Source organism: Euwallacea fornicatus, chromosome 11, assembly GCF_040115645.1.
Source record: "Euwallacea fornicatus isolate EFF26 chromosome 11, ASM4011564v1, whole genome shotgun sequence".
NCBI lineage: Eukaryota > Metazoa > Arthropoda > Insecta > Coleoptera > Curculionidae > Euwallacea > Euwallacea fornicatus.
In genome coordinates, this window is record NC_089551.1 from 137,161 (window position 1) to 159,635 (window position 22,475).

Genomic DNA, 22,475 nt, shown 5'->3' on the forward strand with positions numbered 1-22,475 from the left:
CCATGTCGCGTGTGTGGCCATATTAAACCATCTGAAAAATTTAACGTCCGCTTATACCTCCGCGGTTATCGTCGCCATTGATCTTTCCAGGTTCGTAAATTATAGCCCGCCTCGAGTTTATGTTTACAACCCGCGGATTTTTCTCGCTGGGACGCCCCTGGCTTTGTTTGCAGCCTCCCTCAGCTCGCCTCACCCCCGGGGGACGAATAACGGAGCACTTATCTCGGGATAATGAAATTCTCCCGTTCCGGAGGCGACAAATTATAAATTCCCCGCTCCAATTGGATTTTGTGAAACTCGAAACTCGTAATAAAATTTCCCTCTTTCCCTTGTTCTCGACAGTGGAGAGCAGTATTGTCTGTTCTAAGCGCCTCTCTCAATGGCCTTCGTGCACTTTTTTGGCATGAAATTGAAAATGGCTCCCACGACAATAGGACTTTTTACTTTTGTGCATCGTTTACATTGTCTGCACTCGTTTGCGCGTACAATATCGCTTTAACGTTATTTTTTGACTTGCCCGTACGTCACTTTATGCAATGTTTACTTTGTTTACCCCCGGTAATTTGATTGTCTACGGGTTTAAAGTACAATTCCGTGTGCCGTTTCCATTGATCACATTATCCTGTTATGTGCTCGAAATGGTTCGAACCGTACCGCCGTCTCGTGAACGACATTTTGACGAACGTTGAAGAATTGAATAATCGAGCCATGCAAGGTTTCCGGAAATCGGTACAAATTGAACGTGGAGAATGATAGATGTGGAAAGATGATGGAAAACGGAGATGGTTAGGGAAAGCCGGTATATTCCAAAAAAAATTTCGTCGGTATTAAAAGGCCTTTAGATGCAACAACTGATAATTTTATTTGTCTATAGTGTGAAAACAAAAACAGTATATAAATCGCACAGATTTATCTTAACTAATTAATATAATATTGTATAATAATATATTACGCTTCTAAGTAACAGTTTAATCGAAGGAATATTCATATATTATTTCGTTAACGACTAATAAACATCATCAATTCATAATAAAAATCATCACATTGAACTAGCAAAATCGACGATCTATGCACGCCCCACGGGCCTGCGCGCAAAAAACCACTTAGATCTCGCTTTCGGGGACTTAATCTATTTGTCATTAAATGTGGTCTTAGCGCACTAGTGCAAAACCTATACATATTCAAGACTCCTTAATATCTTAACCTAAGGAAATTATGTTAGAGTCGCTGTCGCTGACTAAAATCTTTCATCACTAATAATAATCAATAGTAATTCTTTATTATTGCACACTTACATCCTATAACATTTGAGCGTTAACAACTAAAACCTAAGGGCAAGGTGTAAGACGCGGCAACAATAGTTGCGTCTTTAGATTAAGTAGCTACCTAAAAGGGGCACCGTCCAAACGGCAGTTCTGGACTCGAAAGATTATAGTATAGGAAATAGTTTTTGGCTTTGATATGTGTTTTTATAACTAAGAAATGAATCTCATATGTTTGTCACTATGATAGCAATAGGCTGGCGCCATCTGTATCAGCTTTTCGAAGGTGGCGTATAGGAGTGGTGTGGTGCCATCTAGCAAGCCGGTTGGCAAGAGCATAGTTGTGTACAGGGAAATTTAGCTACGGACGAGGGCGCTGCGATCCGCAAAAACTAAAGCAAGCGCATCACAAATTATCAAATTTTTATGACACATTTAATGTCAGAATTCCTCGCTTTCTTTCGTTCCACTATGTGTTTCCGTTGAATCCACTAACGTAAAAAATACAGGGTGTCCCAGTTATAAAAATGAGGATGCCAAGAATTATCGAGTGGACTTGTGCAATCGCGAGACGTTTGGATTTCTTTGCGTAGGATTTCAGTTATTAAAGTTGCTTTCATTATTTGATAGTCCTGCAAATGTTGCGGCCTCCGACTGGTAGAGGGCGCCATTACGAAGTCTTATCTTATATTTTTTTAGTCGAGTTCCCATCTAAGCACTAGAAATTTTCGACCGATGTGAAAAACTCTCCTAATAATGTTTCTAAAAGCTTCTAAAAACGTATAAAATCGTTTCTCAGACGCGCGCAAACTGGCCTAAAACTCTTCATCATACCTCGTTCGAAATTAACAGCTAATAGGCCTCGGACTAACCTCCAACAATCGGGCATCGATGGGCTGCAGACTTGGCAACGCCGTCGGGGGCAGGCCCAGGCACTCGGCTTGAATCTGTGCGTTCAAATCCAGAAAAGTTGAAATACGCACAATTTTTTTAACATACTAGATTGAAACCGAATGACGACGGTAAAAGCGTCTCTTTAAGCAATCGATTAATCAGGAAACGCGGCAACGTCGTAATGTACAAAGTAGCCAACCGTCGCGCTAACATCAATGTTGTCGCATTTCCTGTTTTACCGCTTGCAGAGTTTAAATTTTCAGTACTTTTTTCCGTTTCATTTTGAAATTTTTTCAACAACAATCTTACCAGTTGAGGTTGCTGCAGCGTTCCTCCTTGTCCCTGGTGGGGGGCGAGGGGTGGCCCCGGAGGGCCCTGCATGTAATATCCCGTAGGAGATACCGGTGGGCTGGGATAGAGCGGCCAATAGAAAATGGGCGCGTGCAGGTATTGTCCTGGCGGCAGCGGCGCCGTGAAGGGAATGGGGGCGAACCCTGCCGGGGGGTACTTTAGGGCCGCCGGACTGGGGAGCATCGTGCCTCCTAAAGAGGAAAATGTTGTGTGAATCCGAAGAAACCTATAGATGAGCCTGACCTAAACTAATCCCCGCTAAAATACCAATAATGATCGAATGAAATTACGTCACGCGTTTCTACAATTCGTCCTCCCCTTGACACTACCGACCCAAAAGAACGAATTGCTGAACGCGGTAAACAAAAACAATGATGGTACTTACAAGAAGTAGAGCCCCGTTAATAAGTGGTACCTAACTATAGAGCTTAAAACTAGAAGTAGTAAATAAAAGGACTCACCACAGGGAGCAGAGTACTTAACACCAACCGACCACACACCAATATCGACGGGTAGCGGGCAGACACCACGAACAGTCCTTAACCCTCGGGTACCACCGAAATAGTCAACTATAGCCCAGTCAAATGATCGCCCGTCAGAGGGGGCGCTGCTCTCTTCAATGTCTTTTAATACTGAGCACCGCCCCCTCCACGCAACGAGTAATAAATAGGAAACTAAACAACAAACCCAAAGCATTATTGTGACAAAACATTTATTAATAAAGTGTCAATCAATTAGAACATAATCAATCTCGAGTAAATAAGAGCTGCGCACAGTACAAAAGGGTGACGAATTATTATTTACTCCGCTCTATAACCAGCTCAGTTGATGATGAGAAGTGGATTTATTTTTGCCGCCGGCAGATGGCACCAAGCACTCTAGGCGCAACCTGCCGGCGAAAAGCAGACCTTCGCTAGACCATGAATGAGGCTAGGGTGAAAATGGTGTTGTTAGTAGTACATAATAGTAAGGGTGATTTGCGTTCATTACTGATAATTCATTCCTACCTGTTTAAGTTATATTTCGTGACAAAAATGTATCAACAGGTTTCAACGATTATATTCCCCATCGAATCGACAATTTAGCTGAGAAAGAGATATGGCAACGTTGCTGAAACTGCTAATATTTGACAAGCGCCCTCTGTGACTCACACCCAAACTAAACATTGCCACAACCCTACACTAGAAAATCGATTTGGACAAATTAAACACCCTCTTTCGCCATCCATGCACTCCCAAGGTTAGGTGCTATAACGCATTCACCAAAACAGTCAAATTCAAAATCTAGCGAAAGCTAATGAGGTGACAGAGGGCGCGATTGCGACGTCGGAGAAAACATGGCGCCATTTAATTGCCATTATCTTTTAAAACAAGTTTCAGATAACCCCTGAACAAATTTGAATGCGATCTCGAGCGGGCAACGTTTTTTTACACATCGAGGTTATGATTAGTCCCTCGTTTCGCTTACATTGTACAGCGGCCTCGTCGGTAGTTTTAGTTCCCAATGTCCCAAACTGGCCCTCTATCGCGGACAACACTTAACAGTCTAGAATCTTACTATTATTGGAGTAAACTAATTGTGTATAAAAAAAAAAAACAATAATGCGTGTTTGTACAAAAAAAGAGAAATGGTGAATGCGGGAAAAACCCAAAACCAACGTTGTAGCAGCTGCCAAATTTTTACCCCCCCCCCTCCCCCCAAATTAACACTTATCATTGCCTTAATAATTAAGTACAAACATCTAATTGGCTGCATAAAAAACTATAAAAAATAGATCAACCTCAATACATTGCAACAAAAATGTACCCCCTCTTCCGTTAGTTCAGGCAAACACTCCTGTTACGACAATAAGCGTTTGACAACTTTCAAAAATGGCGTCCAGGGAGCTGACGCGGCAACGTTGCCAGTGTTTGCGTAGCTGCGCGTCAGCCCGGGATCGCTCGGAATGTCTCTAATCACACATAGTGGGTTCATAAAACCGACACCTTAACTAAGTCGTTATAAGTACCCGCCAAAAAGTAGTGGAATGATTGTGTTGTTAAGGGGGAACGCGGTCGCTCTTTGTTGGGACCCAGCTCTATTAAGCACTTAACCGTCATACAGTAATTAGAGAAAAATATATATTTACAGCGCGTCTTAGAAAATAAACAATATCGATGACGTCATAAACGTTGGAATGTATAGAGTATATCCAATTTAATATCGAAAAAATTAGACCATTTGCGATTAGAGCGAAAAATTGGTAGTTCTATATAAATACGATAACATAGTGGAAATTAAAAGTATAGGGTGCTCAAGAATGTCTGCGCATGTCATTTCAGTCAAATTTAGCCTCCTAAATGTACAGATCTAAGCTCAATTGATTTTATGTTAACATGCATTTCTCACATTTATGACACAGAGCTTTAAAATAAGGTTACATTTGACAATTAAAAAAAGACAGTTGACAATTGGGCAAATCCCCGAATAAATATTTGACAAAATATTATTGTAGTTTAAAGGTGATAATTGACAAGGAGAAATTGACAAATCACAAGCTGAATTCTTGGCAACACTGCACCTCTTTTGTTAATAATAAAAAGGTCACATTTGTGAGCAATTTTCAAATTGAGTATGGACAATTATTCCGTTTAGTTCCGAACTAATATATTCGATAACAACTCGCGATCAACAACATATGTCATACACCTCAAATAAATTACATTTGCGGGTAGAAATGTTGATAAACCGGCATGGCGGCGGCGCCACTTGTCCCGCTCGTACCAGTGGTCGGTACGTATGCACGTTTAGCCGAACTCGTTTGTTCTTGAAACGCGTCCCCATAGCTTCGCTTCATGGCCACATGGGACACAAGAGGTACCATGCCCGACGAAGGGGGCGCCTGCGCAGTTTGCAGTAGTGGCGCATATGGATTTGACATTTGCCCTCTGCCTGGCATCGTTAAAGGCAGACGCGGGGGCAACATCACGAAAGGTGTGTGCGCCGGGAATAAGTGCGACATGAGTTGCATTTGTGGGGGCGCCACCGCTGCCGCGGTCGTGGCCTTGCCCGGGGAAAGTGGACTTGGCGCGGGGGTTGACAACATTGCCAAATTGTGCTGCGCCATGAGCAGCATTTCGTTTTGCGCGTGTACTTGCGCAGCTTGATTTTGCCGTGCGAGCAGACTTTGCTGCGCGATTAGTTGGGCCTGTTGTTGCGCGTGAATTAGAGCGGGATCCCAAAGTGGCGACTGCGCGGGAGGGGGAATGTGAGTGGGGGGCAACGGTAACATACCGGTACTGAGCAGAGCAGGCGCTGGTGCGGCAGTGGTCTTGGCCGGCGATGTTGGGGCTGGCAGACCTGCGCGACAAATAATTTTACTCATAGATATATTTAAAATAAAACAAAATTCATACCTCCGGTGAGCACTAAGTTCATGTCTTCCCCAGAACATTGGAACACTTCGATGTAGCGTTGCTTTTTGCCAAAGGTCATGTAGCGGTGGTGCTTTTGCTGCGCAGTGATGAATGCAGACTGCTCTGAGTCCATTTGAATGAAGGCTTCGCCGCTCGGTTGTCCCTGTGCGTTATACACCATGTGTACTCCTTGGTATACGATGTTCTTGGCATAATCGCCCAGGAAGTCGAGGATGTGCTCAACCTGCGCCTCGTACGGCAATCCGCGAAGGCGCACGCAGTCCTTTCTCGTTCCCGAGGTGATAACGTGCTGCGGCAACAGCGTATAATTCGGAATCGGGATGGGGGGTAATTGCGGCGCCGGGGGTTGCTCGATCATCATCGACCGATTCAGTACCTAAAACCCCGTCGCTCGATTAGTGTGTGCCTGTCGCGCAAATTCAAATTTACCTGTTGTACTTCCGCAGTCGTTGATCGGAACAATTCGATATACCTGCTACCAATCACTTCGCGGTGCTTCGCCAACGCCTTGGGGGCATCCAGCTCATCTGCGAAAAGGACAAAGGCGTCGCCGGTAGCGCGTCCGTCCGGTTTCCTCACGAATAACACCCCCTCGGCGCCGTCCATGACCGCACACGGCAGGTCGCCGGCGGCGAAAAAGTCGAGCACTTGCTGCGCGGTACAGTCATAGGGCAAGCCGCGCATGCGCACTATGACTGCCGCGCCCCTGCTGAGGAACGCCAGGGCTTCGCAGCTACTGCCGCCCGCCACCGAAAGAAAGTCCTCGCCAGTGGCGCGGTACACCTCGATGTACCGGGGGCCGATGTGATGTTTATGCCTCTTGAGGGCTATGTCACGATGTTCTTGAGACACGAAGCGCACTAGAGCCTCGCCGTTGCGCCTGCCCAGACTTGATAGGCACAGAGCCACGCCGCCTCTGCAACCGTGTCAAATCGGAGTTCGATACCTGCGTTTTGCGAGGGATACTCACTTGGCAACGTTGAGCCCTCGAAAGAATTTCGCAATGTCCTGATCGCTGCTCTGCCACGGCAGTCCACGCGCCCTCACCACGCAATTAGGGTCGATTTCGTCGTCTTTAGACCTGGAATTTTACAGGGAACGATGACATAGGAAGGACCAGGGAATCGGTCTACGGGCTCGATGGCCGTGAGCTAATTTATTCGAAATGTTGGAAAAAAGGCCCGAAGAGGAAATTCGAAGAGAAAGTCTGGGGCCGCGAGATGGCGCAGAGGAACCTGTGCAAAAGCGCGCACAAAGAGAATAACTTTACAAATGAAAATAGTGGAAGAACCGAGAGTTTCCGCCCGAACGCCCTGTAATCAATTTATTTAAAATTCTCGAAGGAAAAACGTCTGATTTTAGAGATAATAATAATGGTGGAAAATATGTATGAAAATTTTAAATTAAACTTTCAGTTACTGTGCAGTGAGTAAAACGTACATCACGAAAACTTTTAAATCACAGTCATTGATTAACCGATTTATCTATATGGGTATGTAAACAGATATTAAAATACTAAACTTTTAGACCCAATTGAAGACTACTTCAGATTTATTTTCGCGGCCCGATATCGAAACAGATCAAGCATTCTGTTGATTTTAAACCGGGGCATTTGTTTGTTTAATTTTATCGGCGCTTGTTGAATTACGTAACGACTTATTTGAATTGTTTATTGTTTGTTAATGCTGCTTCCTTTAACGCGAAATATGGAAAAATGACAATCTCGCGTTGCTCACTTGTCTCGTCAAATTGAACGTTTGATGAGCACATCGGACGCGACGTTGCCATGTGTCGGTCCTACATAACTGATCTAGGGATTTGCGTTGCACCCGAGTTGGTGACACAATTCACACATCGAGAAAATCTCAGCTTTTTAGTTAACTTCAATTTGAACATCGGAAGCAAAAACTCACCCTAAAAACGACAAAAACCACCCACTGGAAGCAGGAACTGAGCACCATACGGAACGTTTTGCCCTGATTTGGAATGATCGAAATCCGAACTGAAGTACAAGAAATGCTCCCAGAGATAAAAAAAAAAAAGAGACCTTCGGCCCGTCTCTGCGCCACCTTACGGAACTTCAATGCGAGCGAGAGAGAAGCCGATAAGTGATAAATTGTCTGTTATCGTTCTAGTGGGGCAACAAATGTCAAATGCGATTGGTTTTCGGAGATAAGGACTTTTGTTGTATTTATACCGAGTGTACTCAAATCTCTCACAAAAACGTATGTTTTTCTCTGTTTCTTTGCAGTTGTTGTGTGTATAATTTTAAACCGTGAATACGTCTTAGTAAGTAATTCTAGGAAAAGTTAGATTGTTGAATTTCATCGGCCGGCTGACACCACAGAAAGCTAGAGCACCCTGTACAGAGACACTTGAACGCGGGTATCGGAAAACTCTCAATTTATCGCAATGGTCTCGGAGAGTTTTGAGGGTTACGCATGGAAGTTGGACAGTATCGCGTGATGGAATTTCGCTGTGGAACAAAACGAATTCACCTCAAACGGAAACGGCGATCTTGAGGAGACCACTGTACTGGCATATCGCATTTTCCCCGAAGTTTTGTTGCTGGGCAATTATGAAAATAACGGCCGTTAATATTTTATCGTCCGCATGAAACGTTTATGACATCTAGCGAAACTTTGTAATGTGCACGTTCCACCGGTTCAATTGTTTCGACATTTAAATTGCCATTCAAAATTTTAAGCCCAACGGTGCTGAATTATATAGGCTAAGTCGGTCGAAAATGGCATCGTCGCGTTGGTCTTTTGTTTCGTGTAGAAAACTGTCAAAGTTTAATTAAAGAACATTTTTGCCTTAAGAACCGCATAGGACGACGTGCCCTCGTTACCGTCATATTGAATTGCAATTTTGGTAGAACTCGGAAAGTTACCTCCCACTAATGCCTGCGTTGCCAAATTGGCCAGAAGATACCTAAACGGTGGCCAATTTTGAGACTGAAAGAAAAAAAAAAGAAATTTCTATCAGCTAAGTCCCAGGGTTGCTGGATAGTGCTTGAAACAATTCAAAGTTACTCAAAAATTTCTAGAGACGATAAAGCGGAGTCTTGTCAGTTCGCCAACAACTTCTCGGACGTCGTGATTGGCTTAAAAAATAAAACAAAAACGAAGCAGTATACGATGTGTTCCCCATATTTTTGCTTATTGCCCTGCACATTGATGCCGAGTGGAGAAGAAAATATTTGAATATGTAAAACTCGGAAATTTGCACATGCCTACTATTTTCTAGCGTTGCCAGATTTACCCGGAACGCCTTAAAATTTCACACTCAAACTTGCAAATAAAAGAGAAAAATACCTCAATTTCATGCCTGTGTGGGGTATGAAATTTTAACGAAAACGTAACGCCGCGTTGCCAAATCATCCGAAAATTTCCTGACACATGGAGGTACTTACAGTATTCCGGGCTCAAGCACTAAATTGACGGTCTCCAGGAGATCGAATCGGTGACCTGCAACGAAAATGAAACAGCACTAAAACGAGCCCCATGGATACAACGGAAGTGGCAAAATGTTCGAACGATGCGTTTTCCGTAAATATTACAGTTCAACAAACCCGCTGCTGATAAAGCGAAAATTACATTATTATTACATTACGACAATAAAGGTGTTGTGACGTATCATGAAACTCACCTCCCATCACGAGCCTTTGCACCACGTTCACCATGTCTTTGGCCTCCTTCTTGTAAAACTCGTTCTCAGATTCGGGCTCCATTTCCAGCACTAAATGCTGCTGAGTTAAGGAATTAGACCGATGCCCGTATGTGAAAACTCTATAGAGGACTATCGCGATGTTTTCGCTCGCGATAAATTAATGGCAACGGCGCTGGAGTTTTGACATTTGACGGGCGCCGCGGGGAGGCGCCATTGGTCAGAACTCGTAAACAAATGAGAGACGCGACGTTGCCGGTGTTTAGGGTTTCAAGTAAAGTCGAAAGCGTGATAGATCTCTAATGTTGTTAGGTTTTATTCCACACGAATAAGTTCTCGAGTTTCAAAAACCGTAATCAAATAGCGCTTGGTCAGTTAAATTCATGTCGACAGGGTCAATGCTAATTGTAATTATAAAACAAGAAAAATCGCTTTGATGCAACTGTCAACTTACCCTGCTGCCACTGTAGGAAAAAATAACTTCCAATTTGCTGCAAATTTACCCATGACTGTTTTACTAGCACTAATCCTACTTTAATTGATTATTTCCCAAAGCTCTGTGTGCAAGTCATTGTATGGGCGCTTATCATCACGCCACTGCTTATCGCAACTGCATGTTTCACTCTCGACCAGAAAAGTTACATTTAAATATTCAGAAATGTCCGTAAATACACGTGTGCGTCTGCAAAAGGCAACTACACCGCCTCACAGAGCCGCCAATTGTTAAACGACAGATGGCGACTATAGCAACGCAAGCGAACCACGTACAGGAAATTGCTGAGAGATGGCGTGAAAAGTTCTGCCCGAAACTGAAACTACCACAGAGGAGGCTGCGAAACTTAAATAAACCTGCTAAAAATCGTAACCTCAAAACGATTTTTTTTTTGGTTTCGCGTAGCAACTAACGTGTGTCAAATTAATGATGATCAAAAGGATACGATCCAACATCTCGGGGATTCCACCGGGTTGGTCATCGCGCCCCAGGAAGGCGGCGACCTCTTTCCGCAAGTCGTGGAACCGGTTGTAATACTCCGGCAGTTCAAATTCCTTCCGCCAGGCTTCCGGGTGCAGACATTGTCGTACAGGTAATTGGCCGTCTGTTATCATCCTGGAATTGATTCGGTTTGTTACGGTTTAAGTAACGGGTTCGATCGTGCCGTGCGACGCTTTTGCTTCGGTATTTGTGACTATAAAATAATACTTTGAGGCACTACATCCGAATCTGGAGCAGAAGCTTCCTATGCATCTCGCAAACAACAGATATTGTCGCGAAAAGAATAGATGAGAAATATTGCAACACGAACGGCAAGAAAGGAATCAAAGCGTATTTTTATTTAATCGCAAACCACAAAATCTGTCTACGCCGTTGGGTGGCAAAGCGATGAACGCTGCAACGAGAATTTTAAGAATGTTCGATCGAAGTTGAAAACCCTTAAAAAGCAGTTTTTTCCCGCAAAAACAGCGTCGACGCAGAAACTCACCGAAATTTATGACTGTGCGGATCTAAACACAGCGAGCTACAGTAAGCGTCAAACTCCCCCAGGGCCTCTGCAAGTCGTCTACCCGATGTCCTCACCACGTCCTCGGTGAGGCCGCAATCGGCCTGTTCCCCGAGAACCACGTTTCCGTTTGCGTCTCCGAGACCGTTTTGACTAGAAATCCCTGTCGGCTTGACTGGGTATTGTTGAACTCCCACAACCTAAACAAAAGGTGCATTAAAAGTAAAACTTAAAGTTACATATATTACATATTTAACCTACTTGACCTAACCTAAGTTTACTGTCACCACTGTCGGGGTACAGCAGACTTTCGAAATCGCGAAAATCATGTTTGAGAGTATAACGTGTCTGGACGTTTCTGGAACCCACAGGTGACGTTTAAATCGCCATGAAATAACCGCTAATTAAGTGGGTCAATATAAAAACATATTAAACATGGAGTAAGGACAGGGCTTTAATTACATACCATTAATCTTTGGACTATGCACTTTGATGAAATTATAGTGAATGCATGATAATTATTATTAGAACAACATAAATTAATTCTTCGAGGCACTTGTAATACCGAATTCATGCCACAGTGCTTTCTGTGGGGCTCGTTAAAGGTCGTTGAAGGACGCTTGCCAAACACTTCGTACACAATAAGTATGACGATTTTTTGGGAGAGTTGGGGCCCCCCTAAGCGAAGGCTCACGCCCGATTAGAATTTCTCCAACGTATCTCCGTGCGTCGGTGGAAGGAGATACAAAGAAGTTTTTTACGACCCTTCGGGGGACCGTTTTGGAGATATTGAGGCCTAGACTGGGTCAACTTCGGTGACAATTTCGACACTCCAATAGCCAATATTAATGGATTCGGACCGTGATCGTTACCTGCCCGATTGATTAATCGTTGGTCGTTGGCCAACAGAAAAACATATTATAATTATTAGCCGAGGCAATTAAGTGTCTCTATCCATCCACCGGACCATCAAGGTCAGGAGACGACAAATTTGACTTTTTATCATAAATAATTAATCGACCAAGTTGCAGCGTTCCGGTGGCGGAGCTCGTTGCTCCCCAATCCAATGAGAGTGTTTGTTTAAAATTAGTGCACCAATCGACGCCCGGTGCCAATTAACGAGCGACGCCAGTGGCGGTCTCTGGCCTTTGGGCCGATACGGAGAGTATAGAAAATAAACAGGGTATTGAGTTTCAATATGCGGTTCTCGGGACTATACAGGTACCGTGCGGAAAGTAGGTAGTAGCAATCTTGCCAGAATTGTATCGGCGACCGCTGCGACGCCATTTCGGTTTCCGAAATAACATCATAATCCAAATCAAGCAAATTTGCATTTCTCGGCGACTTTCTCGCGTTCAACAGGTGATAACACTCGAAATGTCAATAGAAATCACACGGCGAAATGCCGTATGAGGTCGCGATTCGATTTCGTTTCCAGCGCCCTTATCGGTATTTTTACCATCCAAAGTGCAACAAGCGAATTGCAATGATAGGGATACGGGCGACAATCGAACATCGGACCTCCCCCCCCCCCCTTTCCCTCCCTCTCCCCACGCTTCCCCCTCGCGACCCCTCACTGCGAGAGTGGAAAAAAGAACGTTGCCGGCACGAGATTGCGGTACTTTCATTGCGAAAGGAACCTGTCGCTCGGAGCGACCGAAGTTGGCCGAGGCGACCGGTTACGTAACCGACATCGATAAGTTATGGCGGATGAGAAAGGCCTTGTGCGTCGTTTGCGACAGTACCGTTTCGAGTAGCTTCGACAGGGGACAACTGCTGTCAAAGTTGGATGCGCAATTTTCCCTCGACGTTGCTCTGCGAGATGCGAAAAAAAGTGGCCCGAAGAACGGGATGATGGCCATAATAAAAATTAAAGCTGCGCTAATGCAACCACGAGTGAATGTTTACCGAATTAACTAGCACCTCGAAGGTCGGCTTCTGCATTCGGTTTCGGTCGATGACTCCGACATGCCTATTGCGAATTAGCATTTTGTCACTTGGATACATAAAGAGACTAAAAGGCGAGGAGTAATATTTGGCAATTATCGCCCTCCCTGAATCGTCACCGACGAGCTAAATTTCCTCGCTAACCTTTTGTGGTACGCGCAGGTGGCATCAGTTTCAATGTTTGGATTTCCGGCCCTTGTAGATGGCACGATTAGGACCAAGTTAATAATTAAACGAGCGATCGTTCTCATTTACGAGAAGTCGGTCGTGCCAATGCACCAGCGCGATTGCAAGACCAATTTTTAGAAAGTTCGTGTGCACTTATGATAGGGAATTACTATAAAAATGGCGGAACACGTTCTATTCGAAGAGAGCTGACAATAAACAACCAACTATAAATACTGCGTAAAATATGTTCGAGACCGGTTCTTTTTATGGATTTTCGTCACCGAATTAATGAAACGTTCTGCAGACCTTTGACCGCCAGGAAGTGAGCCTCCATCATCACTCGAAAAGTCGCTTCTATTACCGTGAAAGTCATAATTCGGCCATCTTCGAAGGACCGATGGCGGCGCTACTCACTTGTCAGCATACGTGACAATTATTTGTCGTCGCAGAATTAGATAGTAATAAACAAATGAAAGCTGCTCCCGAAACGGGCGACCGCAAGCGGCAAAAGTGACACGGTTTAAGGAAAACGAGGTTGCAGCTAATGGTTTGTCTTAACCGCAGGATATTCGCTTTGCTGGGCATTAAAACAAGATAAGGCGACATGTTGGAGTTCCTGATTATGTTGCCACGCCACGTCGCCATCTTGACCGAAGCTGAACAATAAAATACGCAAAACGACTACGTTGTTGAGAAGCTAATAGAGGTCGTGGTGAATCGCAGGTGCCATTTTAGTTTTGAGTGGCCATCTTAGTATTGTCACAGCTGCACTCTTAGGCATTGATGAAGGCGAGGGCGCGGTGAAATTTTTAAAAATTATGAAAATTTTCGAAATACGATTTTGTGATGTCACCCGTCGCCCCGACACGTAATAGGGAAAGTGATGCTGTCACTTCAATATCAAGTCGAATCAAACACACTCAATTGGCATTCAGAACGCCATAATTGTTAAAGGGGCATAGTTAGCGCGTACGGAAATATTAGTAATGGTTTGTTGAAAACTCGCATAACTAACTTGTTGAATTTGTCCAAATGGAGTATGTCATAAAAAGAAAATGTAATATTTTCGGAAAATTTGCATCTTTCGACTGTTTTTCAATCGACCGTTTTGATAACGAGTTCGCATGTTGATAACTAAAGTAAAAATCTCAGTGAAAATCGCTCGGTGTCCCATTTGTATTTGGAACTGAGGCGATCACCGAGACGACTGGGAAACGAATTTTGTTTTTATGATGGCCCCATTATCGCGCCGCCGCGTACTAGACGAACATCCCCTTTTTATATATATATTTTTTTAAGGTACCATAAAGAAAATCAAGATGGCTGATAAACGGCATTTGCGGTCATCGAAATGACGACTGTAATGCACACAATTTCCTAATAAATATGTCAAAATGCTTATTCAAAATGATCGCTTGAGCATGGTCATCGCGTGTTAATGACCCCGCAACCTTATTATTTTTTTTGCTCAATATGGCGGACGTACTTTACACGTGTCCCCGGTAATAACAAGGCCGCTCCACCTCTTTCCCTGCCATGGGACTGAGCGACCCTCGCGCCATAAACGACTAAACTTGTGTACGTTCTTTCACACATTTCATCTGCAAAAACGTCAAAACAAACGGCACAAACCTTGTTCTGTAAAACGTCGACGATGACATAGATGAGGAGGACGATTTCCTGCTCGTCGGAGCCCATGAGAGGCCCTTGCAGGCCCGCGGTGGCCACGTACATGACGCAAACGTGATGGGGCCCCGTCATGTTCTTTAGCCCCTTGATGCTCATTTGGCGCCCACTATTCGAAAACGACGACGCGACGCCGGCGCGCTTGCCATCACAATAAACAATCGACAGCCGCCATGTTGCCACGTGAGACCGTCCCCTGGGTTACGGACCGTTATCCAGGTGACGAGAACTGATGGTGCTTCCGACGTATGTTTTTTCGGTACCTATTACTAAAGTCTTAATATAAACACGCACACCGTACCAGGCATTGGCACATGCACACACACATAACCTCCCTTCCACGAACTCAACAGGTAGCTGGATTTAGGAACGCGCGCGAGTAACGAAAAAACACAGAACAGTCGGGATAATAGTAATAAAAGCAATGAAAGAAAAAAAACAAAAGTGTACTAGTGACGTTGATTTTCGTTTGTTTCCAGTGTATCTTCGACGGCGTGGTGTTGATGTTCTACCTGTCTGTGTACACCGGGGTCGACTGATGTGGAGCTCGACTGGTTCTCATACCTGGCCGAGCCGACCAATCGGCGCCCGATACGGGGGAACGCAAGGTAACTGTACCTAGTCGTACTGCATATTCTATGGTTATATAATTAGACGACTTTGTAAAGGTAGCCACGATATAGGGGTTGCTCGGAAAGTTGTTGACGACATTCGTTGAAAATTTTGTTTATGTCGAAAATTGTTCCAACTTCACTTTCGCGTAATCCTACTGATGCGCCACTGTCTTTCTGCAAGAAGATCAGTGGCGTCGCATCATACATGTCCGAAGTACGTGTGTTTAAAGGGATCAGAAGCGAAAAAATCTGACATTTTACTTTCGCAGTTTTGCAAAAAGACAAAAAAAAATTAAGACACCGGCGATTATTAGCCGACCCATTTACGTCACGCAATCAGCGGCAAATGTTTCAAAATGGCCGACGCATCGTGGATTACCGTGACAGTTCATCTGTGTACAGCAAGTACTGTTATCTCTTTTTAAATAAAATTCGATATGCGAGGGATTTTGAAAACTGCCGGAGCGAGTGTAGGTCGCACACGCGGGACAATCGGAATTAGAAAGTCAAACGAGGAAGGCAGAACAATGGGGTATTATTATTATTACTGCAGGAGGGTCAAGGTCAAAGGTTTCAGGTTGACTTGGTGTTAGAATGGCCCAATTTGCATACAAATGCTTAAACACATACAACGTATTGCCGATTTTCGTTGTAGGATTTTTTTTCGAAATTATTTTCTTCTGTCGCGCTCGGCTTTGAACGCCGGAACGGCGCTCGAAGATGGCAATTCTAGGATAACTGCGAAAACTGTCAAAAATTTGATGGAAATCATCCGTGGAAAGTACCACCTGTTGTAAAACCGCTTGTATGCGGGAAATTGCAATGGTCTGCGCCTGTTACTTTCTATTCGGTATACCGACGCAATTAGCGTTAATAGCGCCAACGGATGGGTTCCAAAAAAGAACCCTTGCCTGCTTCGCATCGTATGTAAAGTGCATTTTGACCCAGGGGTCAGTGACGTATACCGATGTCTGGTAATTAGTATATCATTCGATGAGGACGTGCTTGCTATTTTCATTAAAAGCTTTCCGTGTGTAATGACTTTGCATTAAATCGTCTCTGACGTCGCCGAATTGTGGTACACACACGCACACACACACACACACAGTTTTTTCCCCATAATTTGATCTTTTTGTTTCGTAATGTCGGTCCAAATCCACCGGTAAAAACTGCCACGAGGACTTTATTTTCGGCGTGGTAGACCCGGAAATTGCGAATGGTCCTAAATCGTAATTTTTACCGTCATTATTAGTGCAATAATCATCGTTTCCTCTCCGATTGGCCGAAAATACGAACCTACAGATTCAGTCGCACTTCTTCATTCAACCGGTCGTGAATTCCTTCGGCCCCAAAAAACCATCACGTTGACCAGAGGAAGAAGAAGCGCAACGAAGAGACAAGACACGGAGCGACGACCGTTCGTTGACCCTCCGATGGCTCAAAGCCGTAGAATGCGGGCGCAAATATCAAAATCAAACGGAAAAACTCATAATCAGTCTTTATTATTCATTCATATAAAACAATCGACTAGAGGCCCTCTTGGGGCTCTGAGGAGATCGCTTCACGGTGCTCGTAGGCCCAAAACCCGTGGAAATCTATGAGAATGCTGACGAAAGTGTCCCCTTGCCCACAAGAGAGTAAATCAGCCAAAGTGATCGATTCGGGGTTTTTAGGCCTGACCATATCAAACAGCTCATCCTTAACGTCGCCGAATGAAACCGGTTCTTCGGTCCCATGAGCCTTCATCTGATCCTGGATCGCTCTAAAGAAATAGTTGAGCGTGAACGCGTCCAAATAACCACAACCCTTGATGTCGAGGATCTTGAATAAAAACGTCAAAGCCTGAGGCTCGGCTCGGTTCTCTAATGCTAGCACCAAGTCTAAATAAGTCTTATAATCCATTTCCCCTCCGTAAGTGAGACATGTCTGGAATACCCGGTCCAGAAAGGGTTTGGTAAGGGTTCCCGAGCCGTAACTGGCCAATTCGACCCTACTCAACATGCCATTGTGGTCTCGATCCAGGTTCAAGTAATGACCTGGAAACAAAGGTACTTACGTAAATCGTAATTTATTAAGCATCTCCGGGGGTTCACCATAGATGCGTAGAGTTGATGGAACACTGAACCAGTTTTGTTCCTGCAGTTCTTTGCTTAGATTTTCGTCGCGCAGCTCGAGTAAATCGTCTAGGAAGGAACAGGCCAGAATGTCCAGAATGCGTACCTGGAATTTACATTGTTGTTGCGTGGAAAATCGCTTAACCACCAGTGAACGTTCAATTTTTTTTTTTTGGAAATGTCACATTTCTCATATTTTTTCCATGACTCGTCGCTGCTGAGTTTTTGCACAAACACTTGAATTTGAAAGGTCAGAAATTGCTTAAATTAAATTTCAGCATAGGAAAAGGGTTTCCTAGTTGCGGTTTTGCTCATTCATATTCCACAGGGGCAAATGTTGATATTTGCAAATTTGAAATTGTTTAAACTGAATTTTCTAATTTTCCAATATGAAGTGATATAATTTTAAAATTCTTCTGGACTATGATTTTGGTGTTAACAGGTGTTTTGGGGCAATACATGGCAATCTTTCTGATAGCCCCCAAGCACATTATGTCCCATTGTGCCATTGTGTCTGCTATTGATGAAATACCCAAGTGGTTGTCATATGTCCCTTTGTGACAATGTGATGTTCAACACAACACACAAAAAACCCCAAAACAGTCTTACCCTGTTGGCTCTTGCACCGTCCAAAAAGAACAAAAACTTCCTCACTGCAGTGCACAGATAGAAGTTATGAAATGACTTCTCCAAGCCATCCAATTGGCACAATGTAGGTAGCAGTTCGGTGATGTAATTCTCAATTTCAGTCTCAGTTAAATATCCTTTAAAAAATGGCTCTCCTAAGGATCACAACAAAGGATATAAGAGTAATAATACCTTGACCAGTACTGTCATAAACTGATAAGCCCACCCGAGTTTGGTCTAGCCACATTTTTCGCATTAGATAGTTAAACAATGAGATTATAGAAATCCTTCCTTGAGAGTCCCCTTGCTGTAGTTTGGCGAATAAACTGGGCTTAAAGTAGGGCTTGACTTTGTTCCCCGCTTGTTGAGCCACTTTCTGTTATACTACTCAGTTTTTTTAGTGCTTAAATTAAGGATGTGTGTTACTTACTTGGAAATCACTGTAGTTAATTAATTGAGCCTCTGAAGACTCATTTTTGTTCAGTAAGATCCACAGTTCATTGAGTTCATTTGTATCAAGCAATTGTTGACTTCGCCGCTTGAGCAAATTGGACCTGCTCTCCTCTCGCAGCTTTTGTCTTAGGGGTTCGCTCTCCCCGGGGAGTTTGTTGAAAAATTTGGGAATAGTTTTAGTTAACGGGGCCATTTTGCCCCCCTCTCGAAGCAGCCTCTGGAACTCCTCGTCTTCAACTTGTTGCAGAGATTTTGCTATTCGATCTTGTGGCACTCGGACTTCAGAAAGGCAATGCATGTTGGATTCGTCTTGAAGCTTTCGCTTGATTTTGCGCTTGAATAGTGTTTTGAGGTCCATGAAAACCGGAAAATTGGGACTGTTAAAAGGAAAATGTAAACAATAACAAATCAGTATCAAATGAAAAACGTTGACGGATTAATGAGTAGCGTCATCTGTGGTTCGAGAAGTGAAAGTTAACGATTTTGAATTGCAGAAAATCACGTTGCGAACACTGGGTACTACCTTGATGATAAAGATAAAAACAAATTAAAAAAAATCAGTTAAAACTTATATTATCAAAAAATAGGAGATTTACAATGTAATAAATTATTTTAAAAAATTACAAAAACTAGAAAATTACAAAAATATAAAACTTTTCTACAAAATATACACTTGGCATGGCATCGAAGCACAGGAACTGTCCATAGCAGTCACAGTTGTGTTTCGTGTCTGTAGGGCCTCCTGAGCGGCCGCATTAGCGCCGGCGGCGGCGGATTGCTATCGGACTCGTCATCGGCACTGTCCACATCTCCATCACTACTGTTGGTGGACGTTACTGGTTGAATGGGACGCCCCATTCTTTGCCTTCTATAATACTTAAATTCCCGCGGGAGAGTGTAGGACCGGGGCAACGACACTTGACTTTCCAGATCGGAGCCTCCGACTGCATTGTTCCCGTTTACCATCTCGGTAGATTCGGCCTGGTTGGGAGGGTTGAAAGGTGCATTGTTGCCTAGGCAGTCGCAATATAGGTAGCGCGGGGTGAGGAGCAACTCGGGGGTTCTATAGCAGAGAAGGCGAATGTTTGAAAAGGCGGTTTTTAAAAATTTTGAGATGGCTTTATCACCTGTTGCGAGGAGCTCTGGGTGGGGGTCTTCGATTCAAGTTCACTCCGTAACTAGCAAGGTTGTTCAGTGAAGCAAGACTCAACAATTGGGGTTCCACGTGCTTTTTGGCTCTCGGAATTGGTTGTCGGTCATCGAAATCTGCGCTTTCAGGCCCTACGAGCTTGCCTAAAGGCCCAAATTAACCCATATTACATTTCCGAGCACAATCTTACCTTGCTTTATTTCCTCTTCAATGACCTTCAACTCTGCCAGCTGCTTTTGCTTCTTTTCTTGCAGCTTTTGATGTATATTCACACGAGAACCCACACTACTTCCTTTATAATAATATAAAAAATTACTACATTTCATTGCCCATTCATGAAAACTACCTTCATTTTCGCTGCTAGAAGGAAGAGGACGCCTCCAGAAGGGCACCGAAACGGGCCCTGAAGAGCTCCCATTACTAGGAGGGGGTACAAAAGTAGTCGGCTTCTTTTTTTTTCTGTATAAGCCAGAATTACAATTGGGTCCTCCATAACCGCCAAAGCGGCAGTTAAACACGCCTCCAGCGGTCGCTGATGGAGCCGCTGGCTTTTCTATGAGCCGACGCACGTGGAAATATCGGTAATATAGTAGCATAAACAAAAGTCCCAAGAGGAACAGCGAAACTGTCAGTATTGGAACTAAAAAGAAATACTATAAGATTCCTTCACTTCTAATGCTGTATATGAAAGCACCTACCCAACTCCCATTTCTCCGGTCGGAAGGTCCAAGTCGACGCAAGCCATGCCACAACTAACAGAGAGTTCTCAAGCAACATTACCACATAAAATATGGCCATTGTGCGACCATGGGGCTTGCCCTGCAGATTGATATAAGCTAGAACGTAGATAGCGGCAACAAGAGCGCATAGCCACAGGCGACGTCCCCTTTGCCCATGAAAAGGACTGCGTGGACTGAGCAGCCAGAGGAACATGCATGCCCAATGGAGGGCCAAAACGAGGAAAATCCAGGAGTGATAAGTGGCCGCATACGCCGATAAAGATATTACTCTTGAAGTTATTGTTCCAGCCCTCCATAGCAGCTGTGATACCACTCCCAACCAAGTTAACACTAGTCTATCCACACTTTGTACATGCTTGCTAAAAGAGGCCAAAGCCCAGCACACTGAGAACAATGATAAGGAGGCTGAAACTGTGACCAAGTCTTGAGGAACGTCGCTACTTCCTGGATCTAAAACTGCTAATTCAATCCCAGTTACTGAGGCAAATATGGAGTATTTACCGGCCAATAAACTGAGCTGCAAAAGTAACATAGGGGCTGCCTGCAAGAAGCCATGCACTAGTCGCAAAATGCACAAATCCCTCACCTCCTGTTTGACTGTAGCCAAGTGGACAGGCACTAAGAGGCGTGCGTAGCGCCAGAGAATGCCCATTTGCACACAGTGCAAGAGGAACACCATTATTTGTCTCAGATCTACAGGTTTTTCTGTGAAGTACCTAATAATAATGAGGAAAAATTGTATTATAAACTGATTGAGCCTTAATTCATTATTACCATTTCAAAGATAATATCTGGGAAACTAGCATGTTGACCAGAATAACAACAAGGCACTGTGTGAAAAGGACGGTTTGGCCTCGATCATATAGAGCATAAACAACAAGCAAGTCAAAGACAAAGTCGCAGAAGTAGGCAGCTAGCGATACTACATTAAAGAGCAGGTCGCATAGCGGCAAGAACTCTGCCATGACTCTCAGTAATCATTGCATACTAAAATGCACAATTTTGTTGTCATATTATTAAGAATATAAAGGGTTGTTTTAATTCAAAACCATGAATGTATCAGAATGACGACACATACACATAAATAAAAAATTAGCTGCAAATAGTTGGAATTTCATAGCCATTGAATGTGTGTCTGTGTGTGTACTCCCCGGGGGGCTTTTCTGACGCATTCCAAAGCGAATTTACGTAGTTTACCTACTTGCGGAGCAGTACTTTGCTGGGCGACTGCCCGCATTCCTAACCTCCTTTCATTTTTATTCGCGACTTGTTCATCTCCGAGGGGGCGTGCCTGCCTTTTAGGGGCGCACGCTCGCCGTTTTGGGCTCGACGCTCACCTGGGCTACTAGCATTGGGGTGTTCACGTGGGGGAATACAGGCTGGAATCCGGAAATTTCACCTAAATATTTCCTAAGACCCACAACTGCTTGAATACTATGGAATGTTGCAACTGTCAAAGTTGTCAGAGGTTCGTCAAATGGGCAAATCCGTTAACAGGGTTGTCGGATTTTGTAGGATAATTTTAGTTTAGGAAGGTTCGCATATAATTGAAAAATGATTTATAATAAATTGTGACTTTAAGAGTGAAGTTTTCTCACTGAGCGGTATTGTATACTTTTTTAAAATTAATTTAAACACAAAGTGTATAAAAAATAACAGGATGTCTCTTGGAATGTTTCCCCGCACTAGGGAAAATTTAAATGTTTTGCCAATACTGGTTCACTTAGAAAACTCTTGGAAACAACCAACTATACAATGCCGGCAAATTAAAAAGTTTCTAATTTATTCATATTTCAACAATTTCAGGACCAAATTTTGACACGGAAAAGAATCTAATGGGAATAATAAATGTCCAAACCTTTTATTGAGGAATTTAAATATTACT

General features: G+C 43.7%; 3 protein-coding genes across 9 annotated transcripts; all 3 read right to left on the bottom strand.

Annotated features, from left to right (window-relative positions):
- Positions 1 to 837: 837 nt before the first annotated feature.
- fus (fusilli) lies at positions 838 to 15,433 on the bottom strand. Of its 3 annotated transcripts, XM_066287517.1 has the most exons (11): positions 14,839 to 15,430; positions 11,074 to 11,291; positions 10,531 to 10,700; positions 9,575 to 9,664; positions 9,339 to 9,393; positions 6,894 to 7,004; positions 6,353 to 6,839; positions 5,903 to 6,299; positions 5,781 to 5,846; positions 2,466 to 2,698; positions 838 to 2,209 (listed from the first exon to the last, which is right to left on the bottom strand). In XM_066287517.1, exons 1-11 carry the CDS (start codon positions 14,989 to 14,991, stop codon positions 2,108 to 2,110), a joined length of 2,082 nt encoding a protein of 693 aa, XP_066143614.1. In that variant the 5' UTR covers positions 14,992 to 15,430; the 3' UTR covers positions 838 to 2,107. The 3 variants fall into 3 exon arrangements, with proteins under 3 accessions (XP_066143614.1, XP_066143613.1, XP_066143615.1); XM_066287516.1 differs by lacking the exons at positions 838 to 2,209; positions 2,466 to 2,698 and having other exon boundaries at positions 3,203 to 5,846; positions 14,839 to 15,433; XM_066287518.1 differs by lacking the exons at positions 838 to 2,209; positions 2,466 to 2,698; positions 14,839 to 15,430 and adding an exon at positions 11,353 to 11,510 and having other exon boundaries at positions 3,203 to 5,846.
- Positions 15,434 to 16,985: 1,552 nt separating this feature from the next.
- Positions 16,986 to 19,162, bottom strand: LOC136342068 (serine/threonine-protein phosphatase 2A regulatory subunit B'' subunit gamma-like). Its single transcript, XM_066287531.1, has 5 exons — positions 18,678 to 19,162; positions 18,440 to 18,623; positions 18,230 to 18,384; positions 17,600 to 17,726; positions 16,986 to 17,542 (listed from the first exon to the last, which is right to left on the bottom strand). Exons 1-5 carry the CDS (start codon positions 19,056 to 19,058, stop codon positions 17,034 to 17,036), a joined length of 1,356 nt encoding a protein of 451 aa, XP_066143628.1. The 5' UTR covers positions 19,059 to 19,162; the 3' UTR covers positions 16,986 to 17,033.
- Positions 19,163 to 19,247: 85 nt separating this feature from the next.
- Positions 19,248 to 22,030, bottom strand: LOC136342064 (XK-related protein 9-like). 5 transcript variants are annotated; one of them, XM_066287523.1, is made up of 9 exons: positions 21,792 to 22,030; positions 21,365 to 21,577; positions 21,177 to 21,306; positions 21,092 to 21,107; positions 20,549 to 21,040; positions 20,197 to 20,490; positions 20,041 to 20,142; positions 19,828 to 19,993; positions 19,248 to 19,763 (listed from the first exon to the last, which is right to left on the bottom strand). In XM_066287523.1, exons 2-9 carry the CDS (start codon positions 21,553 to 21,555, stop codon positions 19,412 to 19,414), a joined length of 1,743 nt encoding a protein of 580 aa, XP_066143620.1. In that variant the 5' UTR covers positions 21,556 to 21,577; positions 21,792 to 22,030; the 3' UTR covers positions 19,248 to 19,411. The 5 variants fall into 5 exon arrangements, with proteins under 5 accessions (XP_066143620.1, XP_066143619.1, XP_066143618.1 ...); XM_066287522.1 differs by having other exon boundaries at positions 20,549 to 21,107; XM_066287521.1 differs by having other exon boundaries at positions 21,092 to 21,306.
- Positions 22,031 to 22,475: the final 445 nt, after the last annotated feature.